This window comes from Bison bison, unplaced genomic scaffold (genome assembly GCF_000754665.1).
Source record: "Bison bison bison isolate TAMUID 2011002044 unplaced genomic scaffold, Bison_UMD1.0 scf7180017864287, whole genome shotgun sequence".
Taxonomy (NCBI): Eukaryota; Metazoa; Chordata; class Mammalia; order Artiodactyla; family Bovidae; genus Bison; species Bison bison.
This window is the reverse complement of record NW_011494859.1, coordinates 1,112,922-1,133,275: the sequence shown is the minus strand read 5'-3', so window position 1 is coordinate 1,133,275 and position 20,354 is coordinate 1,112,922. Positions and strand designations below refer to the sequence as shown.

The 20,354-nt window shown below is 46.6% G+C and overlaps 1 protein-coding gene across 4 annotated transcripts in view; it reads right to left on the bottom strand.

Moving 5' to 3' along the window:
- Nucleotides 1–6,374: 6,374 nt before the first annotated feature.
- MRO (maestro) overlaps nt 6,375–20,354 on the bottom strand; it is a 58,315-nt gene continuing 44,335 nt past the window's right edge. For 2 of the 4 annotated variants that reach the window (XM_010849794.1, XM_010849793.1), the window contains 6 exons: nt 16,596–16,698; nt 15,204–15,350; nt 13,947–14,129; nt 10,001–10,156; nt 8,110–8,217; nt 6,375–7,532 (listed from right to left, as the gene is read on the bottom strand). In XM_010849794.1, the coding sequence (XP_010848096.1) occupies nt 7,479–7,532; nt 8,110–8,217; nt 10,001–10,156; nt 13,947–14,129; nt 15,204–15,350; nt 16,596–16,694 (747 nt within the window). In that variant the 5' untranslated portion in view covers nt 16,695–16,698 and the 3' untranslated portion in view covers nt 6,375–7,478. Of the gene's footprint in view, nt 7,533–7,880; nt 8,218–10,000; nt 10,157–13,946; nt 14,130–15,203; nt 15,351–16,595; nt 16,699–20,354 lie in introns of those variants that run through there. The other 2 variants (XM_010849791.1, XM_010849792.1) reach the window with 1 other exon arrangement.

Below are 20,354 nucleotides of genomic sequence, written 5' to 3'. Positions count from 1 at the left end.
CTAAAGCAGCCCTGAGGTCCACCCAATCCCATGAGGACACATTTTCTCCAAGAATGAAACAAAAGTTTCATGGCTCAGACAGTAAAGAATCAGCCTGTAATGCAGGAGACTCGGGTTCAATCCCTGGGTCGGGAAGATCCCCTAGAGAAGGGAAAGGCAAGCCACTCCAATATTCTTGCCTGGAGAATCTCTTGGACAGAGGAACCTGGAGGGCTACAGTCCATGGGGTCACAAAGAGTCACACACAACTGAACGATTAACACACTTCTCATTGGAGGAAGAAATGGCAACCCACTCCGGTGTTCTTGCCTGAAGAATCCCAGGGACGGGGAGCCTGGTGGGCTGCCGTCTATGGGGTCGCACAGGGTTGGACACTGAAGCGACTTAGCAGCAGTAGCAGCAGCAGCGTGCTTGGTGCAGGCTTGCCACAAACCTTTGATTTGTAAAACATGCAGTATGTGGGAAAGGCAGTACAATGAGGCTCAATAAACTGAGGGCTGACTGTGAACAGACTCACGGTGTGTATTCCATTGTCAAGCTAATAGCCTTTCTTTGTTTACCGAGCACTAATAAGAAACAACACTTACAAATAAAACCAGTTAACCATCTAAACAAGTACACTGTGTTTAATACAGGAAATTGGATTTGTTCCCTTAAGTCATAAAATTCTGTTTAGGGAATTGAATTTGTTTGCTATGGTTGTAAAACGAGCTCACTAGTGAATTAATTTAATCCAGCATCCTGCACATGGTGTTGATTTTCCTGCTGGTCAGAAAATCTCCGATTCCTTGGATTGTTCTTCTCAGGCTTATAAGGGTCTAAAAAAATAAACTGCCACTCTAACAGCTCTAAATCCAAACAGATTGCAACTTTTATTTTTCCCTAACAGAGTCATAAATGTTTTGAGTTAAACTTGATCCCAATATTTGAGGGATCTAAAAAAAAAGTGCCATGATTTCTGAACACGGCTATCCTATCATAGAGAAAAGGTTTGGGTGTAACTAAATTGTACAAAATAGATCCACGTTGAACTTGTAAACTGAATCCTATTTCACAGAGTTAACAGGGGGACCTGTTATCTGGCAAAGCATCTTGATGTAAAACCATGTACCATAGCTAATTTTACTGTTTTTAAGATTATTATATATTGACCGTTCCTTTTAAACAGAAGCCTGTGTTAATATTGTAGTTCATTCTTTCTACCACTTTCCCTTGGATAAATAGGCTAGGATAATGACTGACTACTATTCCTCATCTTGGAATAACAATTTACAATTTACACAGACTGCTTCATCTGATCATCAGAATATCTTGTGTGGTGAGCTTCTCTCCCATCTCACAGAGGAAGGAACCGAGACTCTGAGAGGTTATACGACTTGCTGAAGGTAACCAGCCAGTAGGTGACAAAGTCAGGGAGCGTTTTCAGATGCCTAGTCCTGTGTCCTTCCAGCACACACGATGTCAAATTAGGGAGTCAAGCTTCTCTCCTTCTCCAGGGAGGCTGTATCTGCCGATAAGTCAGTGCGAGTGAGCACGTGGAAAGCTTTAAACTTCTGTTCACATATTTTGCTATAGCAGAGCCCTGTGTCTCTACTAGCAAGGCTTAGCAAACAATTTTAACTCTCTGATCTACATTTCTGAAAAACATTTCTTCTTGAAGGGAGACATTCGGGCCATTTCCTGGTTAACATTTGCAAAGCGCTGCAGGAAACTCATTAGCTTGAAAGGAACAGGATCACGGCAGTCGAATTTGGAAACAGAAGGTGAGGCGTTAATTATTAACATGATATCACCCGAAGATTCACGCAGAATGATTAACGGTGCTGTTGGGAATGTTAGGACGGAATGAACAGAGCCCTTGAAGCCATTCCCGGAGCAAGAAAAGGCCTGGCTCCTGCTCTGAGTGTTCACAGCAAGGACCCAGCGGGAAAGAACAACTTGTTATTCTTATTCAGTTATGATTCTTCCTTATTAAAATGCATTAAGCCATTCTAACGCCTACAAGGTGACAGATTCAAGCTTTGTTGAGGCACCAGCATTTGCAATTCTATAAACTCAGACATCTTTGTTGAGCCAAGGCTCAAAGTTAGTCTTGGGTGCCTGGTGAGGGGCAGGGTGCACAGCTGTCCCTGGGATTCCAATCATTCACTGGGGAGGATCAGGATCAGACTCACATCCCCACGCTGCAGGCCGGAATGGACCTCGCTGAACACCTGGGTGCCTTCAGGAAGAGAAGGAACAATATCTGGAGAGTGGGTTGCGGGTGAGGAGCAAAATTAACTGGTGTTTGCAGGGCACCATCTATGAGCCAAGCACTATGTGAAGTGCTCCCTGTTATCTAACTGAATCTTTGTAGAACAACAACTCTGAGTTATCGTTTCCATTTTAGAGATCAGCACACTGAGGCGTGGTGCACTGACTTACAGGGTCATGCGGGTGAGTGTCAGAGCCAGATTCACACTTGTGGGGCCAAATTCCAGGCCCCATCCTCCCAACTGCTCTGCCCTCCCTCGGGAGAAGAAGGGCGGTTGGAATTGACCCAGGGAATGGTAGGTGGAAGCAAGGACATGGATGGTGAAACATTCAGGAAGTAGGAATTTAAGAAGTGCCAAGGGAAATTAGAGGTTGGTGTCTATGAATAATCTTATGTGTCAGGCTTAGAGGTCTGTGCTTAACTTGGTAAATAATAGGAGCCTTTTAACACATACATAAATACAGAAAACACTTACTATACTAAGGTCAGACTGGAAGAATGTAAACTCTGTAATATAAATACACCGATAGTCAACCATAAGCAGTTTCACTTATCAACAGGTTATGTCATCAACAAGTTAAAACAAAAATGCCACAAAAGAACAAAGGCAAACACATATTTACTGAGAGTGAACAATGGCCATCCCAGGCTTTTCAAAGCATATCACTTTATACACTGATAGGCATTTAATTTTTACCTTAAAAGACCATTTTGGTATGTGTTCTATGATTATAAAAGTAATACAGGCTTACTGCAGACAACTTGGAAAATGCAGAAAAGCACCAATACGTGTCTGCCTGGTTTATAGCACTACCTGCTGGCTCTCCTACTCAGCTGCCATTTCTTTTAACAAAACCCACTCTAGTGTTTTTCTAATGTGTGAAGCATTCTCTCAATTACTCCCCAGGATTCGGTTCACACCGATGACCAGTACTAACCACACTTGTTAGGTCCTCAACTTCCTTCTGTGTCTTTTTCTCTCCCTTCTCCTCTCCCTTTAAGAAAACCCCATCTCATGAGTGACCTAAAGCCGGGGCCAAGCTACATGCACATCCCCACCCTGACCGCTTAGCCTGGCAGTGCTTGAACTCTCCTTTCGCTCTCGTTCATTCGACAGTCCCGATGTCTAGGGTTTAAAAGTAAGAAATGTCAAATCATGGCCTTAGGCTGGCATTCAGATTAACAAGCACCGCCTGGGGAAAGAAAAACTTTAAATACATAAGCATAAAAGTAACCTGTAGATGGGTTATAAGGAGAGAAAGGATCACTTTCATTTGTCAAAACAGGCTCCTCCTGAGGAGTGATAACTTCAGATGACTTTCAGACTCTTCCTCCTTGCAGTCAACATTCATTTTCTAATCACTTACTGAGCACCTATGAGGTCATACAGGAGATAAAAGGGTTTCCCCTATGGCTCAGTGGTAAAGAATCCGCCTGCAATACGGGGGACACAGGAGATGTAGGTTCAGTCCCTGGGTCAGGGAAGATCCCCTGGAGGAGGGCATGGCAACCCACTCCAGTGTTCTTGCCTGGAGAATCCCATGGGCAGAGGAGCCTGGCGGGCTGCAGTCCATAGGGTTGCAAAGAGTCAGGCACGACTGAAGCAACTGAGCACAGCACCGCTCGGGAGACACAAAAATATTCGAGGTAGGGTGTGGCCTTTAGCAGTTTCAGACCTACAGGTTAAAAAAGTTTTCAATGAGGTAAAAGATGTTAAGGGGCCTAAGGTGGCTGGAGTGCTCTGGGCATTCAGAGACGGGAATTCTCCCCTGAGGAAGGGGATCAGGCGTCTGACTCAGGTCTGGGAGTACAGACAAGAGACACACGTGAGATGTGCATGTGTGTGCGTGTAAGTGTGCCTGGGTGAGTGGGGGAGGGGATCTGAAGCAGGAAGAACAGACGGTGCAAAAGGCAGGGAGCCCTAGAGACCAGGCGGTGTGCAGGGAAGAGAACAGCCAAACTGAATGGAAGCAGAGAGAGGAACAGAAGAGACTGGAAAGGAAGCGTGTGAGCCCATGGCTGAGAGCCCGGGATGGCAGAGTTTGGACTCCATTCCCACTCGTCTGGAACTACTCAGTCATTCACCAAATGTTTCCTCATCATGATGTGAAGTGAAGTGAAAGTCGCTCAGTCATGTCCGACTCTTTGCGACCCCATGGACTCATCCAGGACTTCTCCAGGCCAGAATACTGGAGTGGGTAGCCTTTCCCTTCTCCAGGGGATCTTCGTAGCCCAGGGATCGAACCCAGGCCTCCTGCATTGCAGGCGGATTCTTTACCAGCTGAACCACAAGGGAAGCCTGTTTCCTTATCATAGACCCCATCAGATAGAGACAGAAAAACAACTCATGGGCCCTTGCTCTCACCACGGAATTCCATGATGATTTAACTTTCTAGAAGGATAGTTTAAACTCAAAGACAGCTTATTTAGAGAAGAACAAAACCAGCCAAAATGCAACACTGGTGACAAGGATTTTTCCTTTTTTTGCTAAGTGATAAGCTGTCCCGAAAGTTAGTCACTAAAAACAACACTCACTTGATTGCGTACTAAATTGATTCAGTCATGTCCGACTCTTCACGGCCCCATGGACTGTAGCCTGCCAGGCTCCTCTGTCCATGGGATTCTCCAGGCAAGAAGGCTGGTGTGGGTTGCCATGCCCTCCTCCAGGAGATCTTCCTGACCCAGGGATCAAACTCATCTCACTTACATCTCCTGCATTGGTAGATGGGTTTTTTACCACCAGCGCCACCCGGGAAACCCCGCTCACTTGATTCCGTACTTGTAATTCTGCAGTTTGGGATGGTCTTGATGGAGACAGCTTATCTCTTTTCCATGTGGTGCTAGCTGGGGTAGCTTGATCGACAGGGTCTGGCTAGAACGGCCAACTTGTGTCCTACATCTGGGTCTCAGAACTCACCATGGGCTGGTGTGGCCTGCACCCTGAAGGCCTGTGAGCTTTGCAGTTGCCCAGCCTTGAGGCCAGAGACAGCAAAGAGCCGAGAGATGGCAATGGGACATTGACGGTTTCTTAGACAGGGGATCTGACACAAAGGCTCCTGGAGCAACAACTCACCATGTGCAGCAGAGGGCAGGTGGGCCATGCCAGCAGCCTCCTTCTCTACTCCAGGAAGGAGGAGGCTACCATTTACAGGGGGGAATTGATATCAGGTGGCCTCATCAGTTACCAGGGAATAATTAAGCCTTATAATTAAGAGAATTGTATAGTCATGTGAGTGAATCAGGGACTGGCCAAGCAGGACATACCCAGAGAGCAAGAGAACAACCTTCTTGAGAGGGGGAACCCCATAAAAGGGGTCCTCAGTTCTCCTCCACATGGCATCTCCGTGTAGTTACCTTGGTCTTCCTTCCAAAACGGAGACTTCAGCTGTTTTTCTTCCTTCCTGGTAGTCTGGCTGTTGATGCAGCAGCTGGCTCCACCCAGACTGCAAACCAGGAAGCTGCTGGGGCTCTTAAAGCATAGCTAGAACTGGCACGTGGCCCTGCCAGCGCGTGCTAGTGGTTACCGCAGGTCCCAACTGCTAAGTCACTTCCTGTCTTGACAGGAAGAAAGCAAGCCCACTCGTGCCTGGCTCCAGCCGCCCCTTCTGCCCCCTCCCACAGCCTGTCCCTCCCAGGACACATCGCACCCCCTTGTCTGTGTGATGTGGTCCTGTCTTTGGAGAGCTAGGACAGAAAACTGAGCCCCTGGTGCTCAGACTGGCATTACGATCCCCCTGCAGCATCTGTAGCCTTGTGTTTTCCAGTTTCAAGGCTGGACATAGTTGGTCCAGGGATGACCCAAACGCCAAGATCAGCAGTAAATACCAGGATTTCCAGGAGAAGACTGAGAAGCCATCTGGCTGGAGGGAAAGTGGGAGGGACTGTGAGATTTTCCTTCTTGTAAGATTTATAAGACTTTTTGCTTTTTATAAATCTATAAGATTTTTATAAGAGGGACTGTGAAATTTAACTCATTATAAGATTAATGTGACCCCACTTATAACTAGGATTGATCACCAAAAAACTGACATAGTAGCCAAGAGATGATTAATAAAAATGTATACTCAGGACACATAAAAGCAAAAGTTAACTGAGTCAAACAGAAGAGCAGCAGTGGCAGTTTTTTTTAATTAGTTTTATTTTTTTACATTTCTAACCATCCATCAGTTATTCCATAACAAGGCAGTGTGCTGACTGAATGTAGGCTCCTGTAGTCAGGGTTTGAATTCCGCTTCGATTAATTTCTGGGTAATCTTGGGCAAATTAATTTCCCTGGGCCTTAGTTTTCTTGGGCTTCCCCGGTGGCTCAGATGGTAAAGAATCCACCTGGAACGCGGGAGACCTGGGTTCGGTCCCCAGGTTGGGAAGATCTCCTAGAGAAGGGAACGGCTACCCACTCCAGTATTCTGGCCTGGAGAATTCCACGGACAGAGGAGCCTGGCGGGCTATAGTCCATGGGGTCACAAAGAGAGCGACTTTCACTTTAGTTTCTTACCTATAAAATGAGGGTACTAATAGTACCTTTCTCACAGCTTGTTGTGAATATTAAATAATATTTGCAAAGTGTGTAGTACCCAGTGAACTGTAAACATGCTCAATACACATTATTCATTATTAGTATTCCACATATTACCATTACCTCGAGGTTTTTCAACACATGCTTCATCGATTTTTTTTCTCTTTATTAACTCTTGTTTGGAATGATCTTGGAGACACTGGCTGTTGACAATGATGAGCATCTAGAAACTGCCCTCCACACTAACTTCTTAGTACCTTGGCCAACTCTAAATAGGTCTCGCCAGAAAAAGGTATTAATAGCAAATGGCAAAGGATCAATAGCAGATTAAAAAAAAAAAAAAAAAAAAACTTCAGGTAATATTCTCCTAAACCTTAAAAATTAAAAAGAAAGGTTGGTGACAGAGATATCCTTAAGAAGAAAAATGCTGAGAAAAAAGCACTGAATCCACATATACTTTAAATGTTTTAAAGAAAGGACGCACCTTACCATCAAACTTGTGTGGAAGAAAATGAGATACGCTATTTAGAATTTACTTTCGATGTAACTATGCAATTCCACGGTCTTAAGTTTGCCATCAATTGCTCTCCCAACATCCCATTTTCTATTGCAGTCACCAGAGGCAACGGAGCATCCGAAGGGTTAAAAGAGGGGGACTACCAGCCCCCAGCCATGCGCTCCGGGACCCACCTCCCTGCTGCTCTGTGTTTACAGGATTTTATTTGCATAGAAGAACTGCAGGAGCTCGGGATGGTAGTGGCTCTGAAAGAAATTGGCAAAGGGACACGTGAGGGACGGATCCAGTAAAGCTCCTCGACTCTAGAACCAGTAGATGGTCATCAAAGGCTGAGCTTGAGGATAAACAACTTTCAGGTTCTCAGAGAAGGAGGCATCATCACTGGCATTCACCCAGAGATCTAAGACAGGTGGTGCCAGTGGTAAAGAACCCGCCTGCTACTGCAGGAGACATAACGCAGGTTCCATCCCTGAGCCAGGAAGATCCCCTGGAGGAGGGCACGGCAACCCACTCCAGTATTCTTGCCTGGAGGATCCCCTTGGAGCCTGGTGGGCTACAGTCCATGGGGTCACAAGGGGTCGGACACAACTTAAGCGACCTAATACACACACACACGCAGAGATCTAAACAGGAACTGCCAATGTATTCTGTGCACAGTCCTCTGGGCGTTTTGCCATTTACATTGCGTTGTGGGTCAATTACAGTTGAAACATACAGTTGTTTTATGGGGGCAACTCCCTGGTGTGCCGACCACCTTCCGCCTTAACACCGGCATCGACTGCGCAGGGACTGGAAGAACGTCTCCTGCCCTCGCTCACTCACCAGCTGCCGGCAGAGCTTAGGGTTCCTTTGATCCTCCTCATTCTGGAAGCTGTAGTCCTTGCTTTGTCTCAGATACGGAGAACAGGCTCGAAAAGTTGTTTTGCAGGCCTGAGAGAAATAATATTACCACCTAATGGTCACAAACGTGAGAGAGTTTTATAATTCCAAGCGAGGAGGAGGAATGCGCCGATCTGTGGTCTAGGGACCACTGAGAGTGTGAACTTCACTTCCAGAAAGTTTGAAAATTTGAATCTTAAAGGATTTCTGCTTATGTTTTTTATTTTATTTTTTCAAACTTTAAGCTTTTTATTGTGTATTGGGGTATAACTGATGAACCATGTTGTGATCATTTCAGGTGAATGGAGAAGGGACTCAGCCATGCATATACATGTATGCATTCTCCCCCAAATTCCTCCCACCCAGGATGGCACATAAAAACTTTGAGAGGATTTATGCTTATGCAATGACCATGTCTATAACTTGGGCCTGCAGGGGAGGGCAGAGCCTGGGTTTACCACAACACTTCCTGTCTCATCAAAAGTAGTGCTGGATTGCTATATTTAAATGGGTAACCTACAAGGACCTACTGTAGAGCACAGGGAACTCTGCTCCATGTTATGTGGCAGCCTGGATGGGAGGGGAGTTTGGAGGAGAAGGGATACGTGTATACGTACGGCTGAGCCCCTTAGCTGTTCTCCTGAAACTATCACAACATTGTTAATCGGCTATACTCTAACACAAAATAAAAAATTAAAAAAAAAAAAACTATTTTAAAAAGTCATGCTAGATTCCTAAATTCAATCTCAATCTCTCTCTCTCCCTCTCCCTCCCTCATGCACCACCTTAAAGAAGATCAGTGATTTAGTGGAACCCTTTGCTGGGCTTCCCTGATAGCTCAGTTGGTAGAGAATCCACCTGCAATACGGGCGACCTGGGCTCGATCCCTGGGTTGGGAAGATCTCCTGGAGAAGGAATAGGCTACCCACTCCAGTATTCTGGCCTGGAGAATTCCATGGACTGTATAGTCTATGGGGTCTGACAAAGAGTCAGACACGACTGAGCGACTTTCACTTGCTCCTGATGGTTTTGAAACTCTCACCTGCTCTAAAGCAGCCCTGAGGTCCACCCAATCCCATGAGGACACATTTTCTCCAAGAATGAAACAAAAGTTTCATGGCTCAGACAGTAAAGAATCAGCCTGTAATGCAGGAGACTCGGGTTCAATCCCTGGGTCGGGAAGATCCCCTAGAGAAGGGAAAGGCAAGCCACTCCAATATTCTTGCCTGGAGAATCTCTTGGACAGAGGAACCTGGAGGGCTACAGTCCATGGGGTCACAAAGAGTCACACACAACTGAACGATTAACACACTTCTCATTGGAGGAAGAAATGGCAACCCACTCCGGCCGTCTATGGGGTCACACAGAGTCGGACACGACTGAAGTGACTTAGCAGCAGCAGCAGCAGCACTTTTCATAGGAAGCTAAGAAGCCAAATCTGAACCAGGTGGAAAATCTGAACCAAGTGTGCTGACAAAAGCTAGCTGGGCATGAACGAACCTCCTCTGAGAGGAGCTGCTGCCCTAGAGAGTCAGCCAGCACCTCCCTGCCCCGTCTCCATTAACCTGACTGTATCTGGCATTGACAGGGGCTGGAACCAGGCAGGCAGGGCAGGAGCAGATGGAAAAGAACACCCCTGCTCAGAGAGGAATCAGGTAGCCATCAGAGAGGCACTTTCTCCAGGACTCACACGGATGCTCCTCTGAGCTTCCATGATGGAACTGGCCGCAGTGGAGGGCTTGACATCCCGACTCAGCAGGGCTGCCTCCCCGCTCCCTCCACAAACGGTGCTGTGGTTCCAGGTGTTTGGTTGCCAGGAGAGGCTCAGACTTACCTTGGCCACCTGGGGATTCCTGTCCTGTAGGTGGGTCAGGAGGGAGTCCTGAGTCTGCTTCACCTGACGGGTGAAGAAGCTCCTCCACTTCCGTCCAGCAAGGTCAGCCAGTTGCCCAAACAAGACAAAGGCCGAGTATCTCAGGCTGTCATTCTCCTGTGGGTCCCCCGTGAACAGAACAACAAACCCCGGTCAGTATCACAGAGAGCTGCATCACGGGACAGCGCGGCCCTGTTCCCTGCACGTTCCAGGTGAGCCCTGACCTCCCGTCTCAGCACTCGGCCAGCTGGGCTGGGGGATGGAGAGAAGACCCCCGAGTCTGCACTGAGGCCCTCCTCCAGCAGACACGGGCATCACTGTGGCTACTCCCAGCTCCCCAGATTTTTTCTTCATTATTCAACGTTGTGGAGATTGACGATGTTTACAGGGTTTGAAATTCAAAATAACCAAGTATTATGGGCTTCCCTGGTGGCTCAGATGGTAAAGAATCTGCCTGCAATGCAGGAGACCCAGGTTCGATCAATTCAAAATAAACCAAAAAGGTTTATAAAAAAAAAAAAAAAAAGAGTAAGTCTCCTTCCTACACTTCTCCACCTGCCACCAAAGTTCCCTCTCCACAAAGTCATATATTTTGTATGCAGCCCTTCGGAAAATTAAGAAGGAAAAAATAAAATATATATTATCATATAGCCCTTCCCACGTTTTTACACAAATGGACATGGACCATTCCACTGTTAGGCACCTTGGTTTTTCATCAGTCTCTCTGGGAGCTCTTTTCCATGTCAATCCAAACAGAGGTTTTTGGCAGGGCGGGGGGTGGGGGGTGGTGCTGTGTCATAGTTCATTTGACCCACTCCCTGTTAATATTCCCAGCATTTTTGCCAGGCCATCTCTATGTTGGTCTGAATTCTCCCACACGCAGCAGAAATCATTGATGAGGAACAGAGAACCAGAGTGGTAACCCAGTCTCCTGACTCATGGTGAAGGAATTTTTATATCAGTGTTTCCTGATCCTCACCAGCTCTAGGTGAACCAGAGGGAACCGGACTTGGACGGGCCTCCTCACACAGACGTTCAGCAAGACTGGACACCACTGATCTCTTGTGAAACAATTTTTAGCACGTGTAACACATACAGAAATTGCTTTAGTGTTGCACTTTCTCCACTGTTCTACCGGTGTGTGTGTGTTTAATTCGATTCAGCTGGCGCTCACGGAGTCCTGACTCCATCTGAAGCACTACCCTAATGCTGTGAGATGTACAGAGGTGTGTAAGGGGCTGTCTGTCCCCCCGGGAGTCTGACAGTCATCTGAAGGGGACATAGCACAGGCAGGCAGGGAAGACTGCTCTGACAGAGTTACAAACTGTCAGAAAGAGCTCCCCACAAGTATCCCCAGGTTTCACTTTGACAAGGGCTCTCTGATCAAAAATCAATCTACCTAGCTTTAAAAAATGATTGCATGAGAAAATGGGTTACCTCTTTATCATTAAAGCCAGACCTGGGGCAAGTTCCTTGACCCTCCCGGCCTCAGTTTCCTTAGTCACAAGATGGAGCTGATAAAAAGAGCTCATAGTCCATTAACCAAGAAACATGGGGCCAGAAACTTCTTGGAATTCCATTTTTCACCTCTCAGATTTGGTGTCCTTAAGCGTTTGTTTTATGCATTACATAACACTCCCACGGAAGGGTCTGCAGAGTACCCCCTAAGCAAATGCGCTTGGAAAGGGGACTGAGGAGTTTCCCCTGAGGCCCTCGAAGTCTTCGTCCTCCCCGGCTCCTCCTCCTCGAAGTCCTCGTCCTCCCCCAGCTACCCCTCCTCGAAGTCCTCGTCCTCCCCAGCTATTCCTCCTCGAAGTCCTCATCCTCCCCGGCTACTCCTCCTCGAAGTCCTCGTCCTCCCTGGTTCCTCCTCCTCCTCCTCAAAGTCTGCGTCCTCCCCAGCTCCTCCTCCTCAAAGTCCGCGTCCTCCCCGGCTAGCCCTCCTCGAAGTCCTCGTCCTTTCCAGCTACTCCTCCTCGAAGTCGAAGTCCTCCCCGGCTACTCCTCATCGAAGTCGAAGTCCTTGTCTTCCCCAGCTACTCCTCCTGTGCCCCCCGCACACACGACCTTAATGCCTAACTGCTCCTCTCCTCTGGAGGAAATCCAGTTTGCCGGGACCGTGGTTGCTGATGTGCACAAAGAATCCTCCCTCTTTCAAGGCCCATCTTTGACCACCATGTACACACACATAGGGTTCCATCACCTAGGATTCCATCACCTGCCCGCCCCCCACCCGCCCCACCCAGGAGGATTCACTGTAATGGAGCCGTGAGTATATACACTCTGATGACGTTGACTCCCACATGTGTTAAATGACATTCCAGAGACTTGATAGATTAGGATTGATGCCCTGATCCCCGGTCCTATTTAAAAAATCCCTCCCTTTTTCCCTAAGAGTCCTTTCAGGACTCTCATGCCTGGAATTCTAGAACAAAGGCTTATGCTACGCCCCCACCCCCACCCCTCAAGGTCACATGGCAAACAAGCCCTGGCGATTAAGATGGCACCTCCAGAGAGACTTAGAGATACCTGCTTAATACTCCAGGGAGGTGGAGTGGAGACCTCCCTCCCCACCCCAGAGAGCCCTGGTTCACATCGAGCACAGGCCTCCCTGTGAAGGAGGGGAGGCAAATGTCCCAGCAGCTACTCATAAGCTTCAAGCTCCATACTTTGCGGGTTTCTCTTCCTCCGGTGGGGTGCAGGCACCCGGCTCTCACGGAGTTACTCCTGAGGAATCAGGTGTGAGGAACTCATGCAGGATGCTCTGTGAGTAAATGCAAGGTCTGCTCCCTGCTCTACAGGTCTTGCGTGTGTGTGTGTATGTGTGTGAACTATGGTAAGCTAACTGATCAGCTGTGTGTGTGTGTGTGTAACTATGGTAAGCTAACTGATCAGCTCCCGAGCCCTCACATTCTGTGTCCATGCAATTTTTGTTCAGCCTGCCTTGTCACCCAGCAGTTAAGAGGGCAGGCCCTGACTGTAAAGCAAGTATCCAATTAAAAATCAATTATAAAAATTAAAATAATAAAATAGATAAGCAACAAGGATATATTGTACCAAGAATTACAACCATTATCTTGTAACAACTTTTAATGGAGTATGAACTGTAAAAATACTGAATCACTGTGTACCTGAAACTAGTATTGTAAATCAACCATACCTCAATAAAAACAGAATTCAATTAAAAAAAAATTTTTTTTAAACAGGAAAAAAAAAAGTGCAGGCCCTGGGCAGAGGGCCTAGTTTCATACCCACTTTCTCACACCACGATCCCTGGGAAAGCTACCTAACCTTTCGAGGCCTTGGTTTCCTCCTCTATAAAGTGAAGATAACAGCGCCTGCCTCACCGGGTTATCATGAAGGTGAGACGATCCATGTAAACTGCCTGGAGACAGGCCTGCACACAGTAAGACCTCACTAAACATGGACTATGCTGATCATCACATTTGTAAGAAACCGTTGAACACACGTGGGCGTCATCATCGTTAAGTGTGTATATACGCATCGGTTCTACTATGATGAACACTCCTTGAGGGGTGGTGATGGAATCCTTAATATCTTTATATGTCTTCCATAACCCCCAGCACAGTACCAGTCTCTCAACAAGAAAGTTGAAAGTGAAAGCCACTCAGTCATGTCCGACTCTTTGCAATCCCACAGACTATACAGTCCATGGAATTCTCCAGGCCAGAATACTGGACTGAGTAGCCTTTCCCTTCTCCAGGGGATCTTCCCAACCCAGGGATCGAACCCAGGTCTCCTACATGGCAGGCGGATTCTTTACCAGCTGAGTCACAATTTCTTAATAACTAGCGAATAACAGAGGCCTTGTTTCCTGAGCAATGCGTCACCCAGGGCTCACATTTGACTTTAAGAACCTGGAATTTTCCCGCATCGTCTCACTTACGTCATCGAGCAGAGTTCGGGTCTGGAGGGTGATGTCTATGAAGAAGGAGCCCAGGGCTTTCCCCTGCATCTTGCCCAGGATGATGGTCAGGGTTTTCATGCTTTCATGGATGACTTCAGAACTCACCGGGTCATACAGACCATGCACCAGCAGGTCTAGGATAATCTTCTTATACTTTCTCACCTGTTAGCAAGGTTTGGAAAGTGTTAGCAGCACAGCAATCGCTCTGCAGGGGTTGGAAAGCAACTCCACGTCTAATCATCCAATAACCTGGGGCTTTGGACTAAGAGGTCGTGGCTTTCTTCAGCACAGGATGCAATATCTCTCCGCAAAACAACAAACACTTTCACTAATCTGACCCAAGAACCCAGCTCGGTCTTGGAAGCACGGAAAGAGCAGTCTGGAGCCTGGCCTGTGGGTGGGTCGAGGCTGGGGAGGGCATGTTAAGGAGGGTGGTGGGCTGGGTGACCTAGGGACCTGTGGCCTATTGGGGATTTTGACAGGGGATGAGACGAAATGGTCACGGAAGTGGACAGATGCTGAAGGAAGAAGTGGGGAAAACATCTTTTCCTAAACAAACATAAATTCTTAGAAAAATTAAATTCTTCTACTAAACATAAATTCTTAGAAAAATTAAATTCACCAGAGGGTGATGTCCAGCCGTGTGTTAACCTTGCCTGTGGTTCCGTATCCCAAGGCTGATGATACTGAGCAATGATGACCCTGAGCTGACCCCAACGGAGTCACATGAGCCTCTGTGCAGTCTCCTGCCCTCGAGGGTGGAAGGAGCCAGTGACTTTGAGAGCTTCTGATCTCTCAAAGGTCACGGTGGTGATAGACGTCGTTCCCATGGTTCCCTTAGATCCCATGGCAGACAGGAGCGGGAGACACTCTCCTGCTGACGATGAAGAACTAAAGCTGCCGTGCTGTGTGAGGGCGGCCTCTGGGATCCCACGGCCAGTCGGCAAGAAGAGGGACGTTAGTTCTACAACCGGAAAGAACTGAATTCTTCCAACAGCTCCCAAAACTTGGAAGATGACCCTGAGCTTCAGAAAGGAATGCAGTCTGGCCCACACCTTGATGGCAGCCCTGCGGGCCCCTGGGCAGAGGACCCAGCTGAACTGTACCTGGACTCCTGGCCCAAGGAAACGGCGAGATACGAACGCCAGGCCATGGAGATCCTTTACACAGCGTGGACCCCCAGCCCTGGGGACTCCAGGCCACGAGGGCTGGCCGAGTGCCCCCTGCCCTTCCTACCTTGTCCGGGGTCTCACAGGCCATGGTTCCCAGGCCTCTCATCACCATATGACGCTTTTTAACACTGGGGTCCCGGGCTGTCTCTGCCAAGATGAAAAACACATTCTTCAGAGGTTCCTGCTTCTGGAGCCTCAGATTCCAAGAGACCTAGGTGGTGGGTCAAAAATACATTGATTTGGGAGTGTTCAGAGTGACACCCTACCCATCACCAACCCTAATCCCTCCCTGTAAGAAAAACCTGTTTTGCTGCTCCATTTTACTCCTTTCTCCGCCTAAAGACACCTGGCTTTTACTGGGAATATATTGTTTAATCTACATATTGGAGAAAAGAATGGAGGAAGAGAAAAAGGGGTGGAGAAAAGTGATGCAGAGCTTATGTTGAGGTAGGTTTGGGGAGATTACAGAGAGGGGTGCCTGGGCAGCTGTGGATGTGACAGAGCTGAGACAACGGGGCTTTAGGAGCATTCATGAGATCTGAGAAGCCCAATCTCTTTAACAGGACAGGGGAAGCGGTGTTCCCCAAGTCCCAAAGAAGGGTTTCCTTGACCTTCTTCCTCCCACAGCTCTTCTTGTTTTTCTGCTCCACCTTGTAGCTAAACCTTGAAAAACGTGTCTATACTCACTTTCTCCAGCTGCTCCATTCTCTCTTGAACCTTCTCCCATCAGGCTGATGGCACCCATACCCCCCTACCCTACTCTCTGTCCCCAGTATGACTAAATCCCAGGGTCAATTCTCAGTGTTCATTTCACTCAACCTCTCAAGAGCCTTTGACACAATTAGCAAAGCACATTGACAAGCATTTTGGGGCACCTGAAAGATGTCCTACCCCAGAATGTGAGCATCTGAGCAATGATTAGGAAAAGAAACACATAAATAATGCGTATTGGGAAGCACTGTGTGGCTGATGCATAAATCTGGACTTCAGGGTCTAAACTCTAACTGTAGGGCAAGAGATGGGATATTAGGGCTTTGAGCCCTGACACCAAGAAGGGCGTGTTGTCCTGGGCATCACAGGACATGGCAATGTGTTGGAGTCAGAACCAAGACAATGCAAGATTCAGGCAAGATCCAAATTATCCTTAGTAGAGGGTGTGGGGTGGGGCTGGAGACGAGACCCTCAGCCCTATTTGGAGTTTGTGTGATACCAAGGCTCATCAGTATTTCTGAATATTCATTGCAGTTCATTCTATATTATTAAGTTCGCAGCAAGCTAAATTCTTCCCAACTCATCTTCTTGTTATCCTATAAACATTTCACTCGTGTTAAGAGCTGCCATCAAACTTTTTTCAGAAGAGGCACCTCAGTAGAAGGAAGGGAAGGAACCCACAAACACACGTATCACAAAGTGGCTACTGAGACAGCCCATTTGTTCATAGTAATTTGTCTCAGACCTTGGAAAAGAAAGACATCACTGATGTGCTTCTCTTCTTGGGCTGGGTGGCGGGGCTGGAAAGGGGCTGGCCCAGCATTCTTCCCGGTGTTTGGTCCATGGAACTGAAAAAAGAACAAATCATCATATGAGCCACAGACACTCAAAGCCCTGTGCCAGGTAGGGCTATAAAGAAGCAGCATCCCTGAGGTTTGTCCTGGGGAACCTGTCACCAAGGAGATGGACCAATCACATCAGAAGATAAAGAGCAACACCAGCATCACAAATCATCAGCGAAATATAGATCAAAACCACGGTGAGATACCACCTCTGGGAGTGTACCCTCGGTCAAAGCCCACAGTGGGTTAGGGCTTATTCCTTGAAGAACCAGGTGGTAAGCCAAGCTATTTGTTCTTTGTTTATATACAGCTTGCAATTTTACCACGTGTGTATATTATTTAAAATATATCGGGTTGGCCAAAAACCCGAACGTTTTGGCCAACCCAATACATTATAAATAAATACAGCTTGCAAAGTGATTCTGATCTGCAGCCTGGTTTGAGACCCACTGGAGTAAATCAGCGCTTCTCAGACGTGAGTTATCAGAGGAACTTTGTAAAATGCAGATTCGGACTCAGTGGGTCTGGGGTGGGGTTTCCTGCCTTTCTTATAAGCTCCCAGGTAACATCAAGGCTGCCAATCCTGAGTACCACGCTTTGAGAGCAAGGATGCAAAGTTGGAAGCTACAGGAGATAAGACTATGCACTGGAAGTGCTGGCAGAGATGCCCCACTGCGCACGAGAGAGCTTCAAAGGAGAAGCTGAAGCACACTGAACACATCGAGGATCCAGTGGGATTCCATGCAGTAAGTTACACGGGAGAGGTAATAATAACAATTAAAACAGGGAAGTGGTAGAAGATACGGCAACAGGAAGTAGTTAAAGGCCAGCCATGAAGGACTGACTAGAGAGTTTAGTTTTAATTGTAATATTAAATTAAATTTGATTAGCTTAATTATGTAATTAAATTTAATTTAGTTTTAATTTGTATATGAGTGAACCATTGGGTTTTTTTTAGATGAAATCCATGTAACATACAATTAACTATTTTAATAACATTGTGCAACCACCACTTTTATCTGGTCCTAACCTAAAATGCTTTCATCAAAGAAAATCCCATACCCATTAAGAAATTACCATTCTGCCCTCCCCCACCAGTCCCTGGCAACCATTAATCGGATTACTGTCTCTACGAATTTACCTACTCTGGATATTTAATATAAATGGAATCAAACAATATTAGGGCCTTTTGGGTCTGGCTTCTTTCTCTTGGCATGATGTTTCTGAGGTTTATCCATGTTGTTGCACATACTCGTACTTTATTCCTGTTCATATCTAGGTAATATTTCATGGTATGGATAGCCACACTTGCTTAGCCATTCATCTTTTGATGGACAGTGGGTTGTCTTCACCCTCCAGGTGCTTCGAATAGCACTTCTGTGAACAATGGTGAACAAGTGTTTGAATATTTGCTTTAATTCTTTGGGTGTATACCTAGGAGTGGGATTGCTGAGTCATATAGTGATTCTAAATGGGCTTCCCTCATAGCTCAGTCAGTAAAGAATCTACCAGCAATGTGGGAGACCCAGGTTTGATTCCTGGGTCGGGGAGATCCCCCAGAGGAGGAAATGGGAACCCACTCCAGTATTCTTGCCTGGAGAATCCCATGGACAGCAGAGTCTGGCGGGCTACAGTCCACAGGGGTCACAAGAGTTGGACACGACTTAGCAACTAAACCATCACCATCGTGATTCTGTTTAACTTTTTGAGGAACTGCCAAACTGTTTTCTGCAGTGGCTATAATATGCAAGAGTTCCAATCTTCCCACATCACCAAAAGCTTAGTTTCCAGTTTTTAAAAATTATTATTACATTCATCCTAGTGGGTGTGAAGTGGTTTGCCCTTCTGGGTTTGATTAGCACTTTTTAAATGACTACTGGTATCTTTTAGTATGTTTATTTGTGGTTTGTACACCTTTTTCAGAGCCATGTCTATTAAAATCCTTTGCCTGTTTTTTAATTGAGTTGGTCTATCTTTTTGTTTATTAGTTGTAGAGTTCTTTACATATTCTGGATGTGTGTGTATATGTGTGTGTGTGTGTGTGTGTGTGTGGCTCAGTCGTGTCTGACTCTTTGTGACCCCATGAACTGTAGCCCACCAGGCGCCTCTGTCCATGGGGATTCTCCTGGCAAGCATACTGGTGTGGGTTGCCTTGTCCTCCTTCAGGGGACCTTTGCAACCCAGGGATCGAACCCAGGTCTCCCATATTTCAGGTGGATTCTTTACCATCTGAGCCACCAGAGGAGCCCCTGGATACTAGACCCTTATCAAGGGCTTCCCAGATGGCGCTAGTGGTAAAGAATCTGCCTGCCAAAGCAGGAGACCTAAGAAATGTGGGTTCAATCCCCGGGTTGGGAAGATCCTCTAGTGGAGGGCATGGCAACCCCCTCCAGTATTCTTGCCTGGAGAATCCCATGGACAGAGAAGCCTGGTGGGCTATAGTCCATGGGGTCACAAAGAGTCAGACACGACTGAGCCACGAAGCACACACACACACACACACATCCAGAATATGTAAAGAACTCTACAACTAATTCCCCGTCCATGGAGTCACACACGACTGAAGAGACTTAGCCCAGCACAGACCCTTATTGGACATTTGATTCACAAATACTTTTTCCCATTCGGTACATTGTCTTTTTATTTTCTTGACAATGTTTTTTATGCACAGTCGTTTTTAGTTTTAACAAAGTCTATCCATTTTTGTTGTTGTCATTGTTGTTGAGGCTTTCAGTGTTATATCTAAGAATTCACTATCAAATCCAGTCACAAATATTTACCCCTATGTTTTCTAAGATTTTTATGGTTTTAACTCTTAGGCTGTTCATCCATTTTGAGTCAGTTTTTGTGTATAGTGTGCAGTAGGGGTTCAGCTTTGCCAAAACCATTAACCTTTGTTTTGGTTTTTAAAAAAAAATTTAGTAGAAGAAATGACAGGTATGTAGCTACAGTGGTTCTCAACCCTACTCATGTTGGAATCATCTAAGGAACTTTGAAATGTTTAACACCCTGTCTACACCCCAGACCAAGTCTACCATCATCTCTGGAGGTGGGCCTGGGAATCAGTATTTTAAAAAAACTCACCAAGTAATTCCAATATGCAGTTACTGAATAGACTAGTGACCAATCATCTTGTTTTGCCCTGGTGATACTGTGATTAATAAGAAGAAACATATATTTGGTCTTGGCCCCATTCCTGGCACAGAGGTCCTAAAACCCTTGGAATTCCCTAAGTGATTAGAACCATAAAAGCATCTTCTCTTACACTAATGAGGTGGCCCTAAGTCATCTGAAGGTGGGGACTGGTTGTCAGGGGAACCAATCCAGTGGTCAGAGGGCTGGAACTTTCAATTTCACATCTTCTTCTCCTGGGAGGAGAGAAGGGCTCGAGATTGAGTTCAGTAACCAGGGGTGAATGATTTGATCAACCGTGCCTAGATAAAGAGGCCTCCACAAAACCCCAAAAGGATAGAGAGCTTCCAGATCAGTGACCACATGGAGCTTTAGGGCAGGTTGTGTACTTGGAGAGGCAGGGAAGCTCCTTGTCCTTTCTCCACATCTTCCTGTGCATCTCTTCCATCTGGCTGTTTCTTAGTTATATTTTTATAATAAACCCTTGATTCAGGAAGTAAAATGTTCCTCTGAGTTTTATGAGCTGCTCT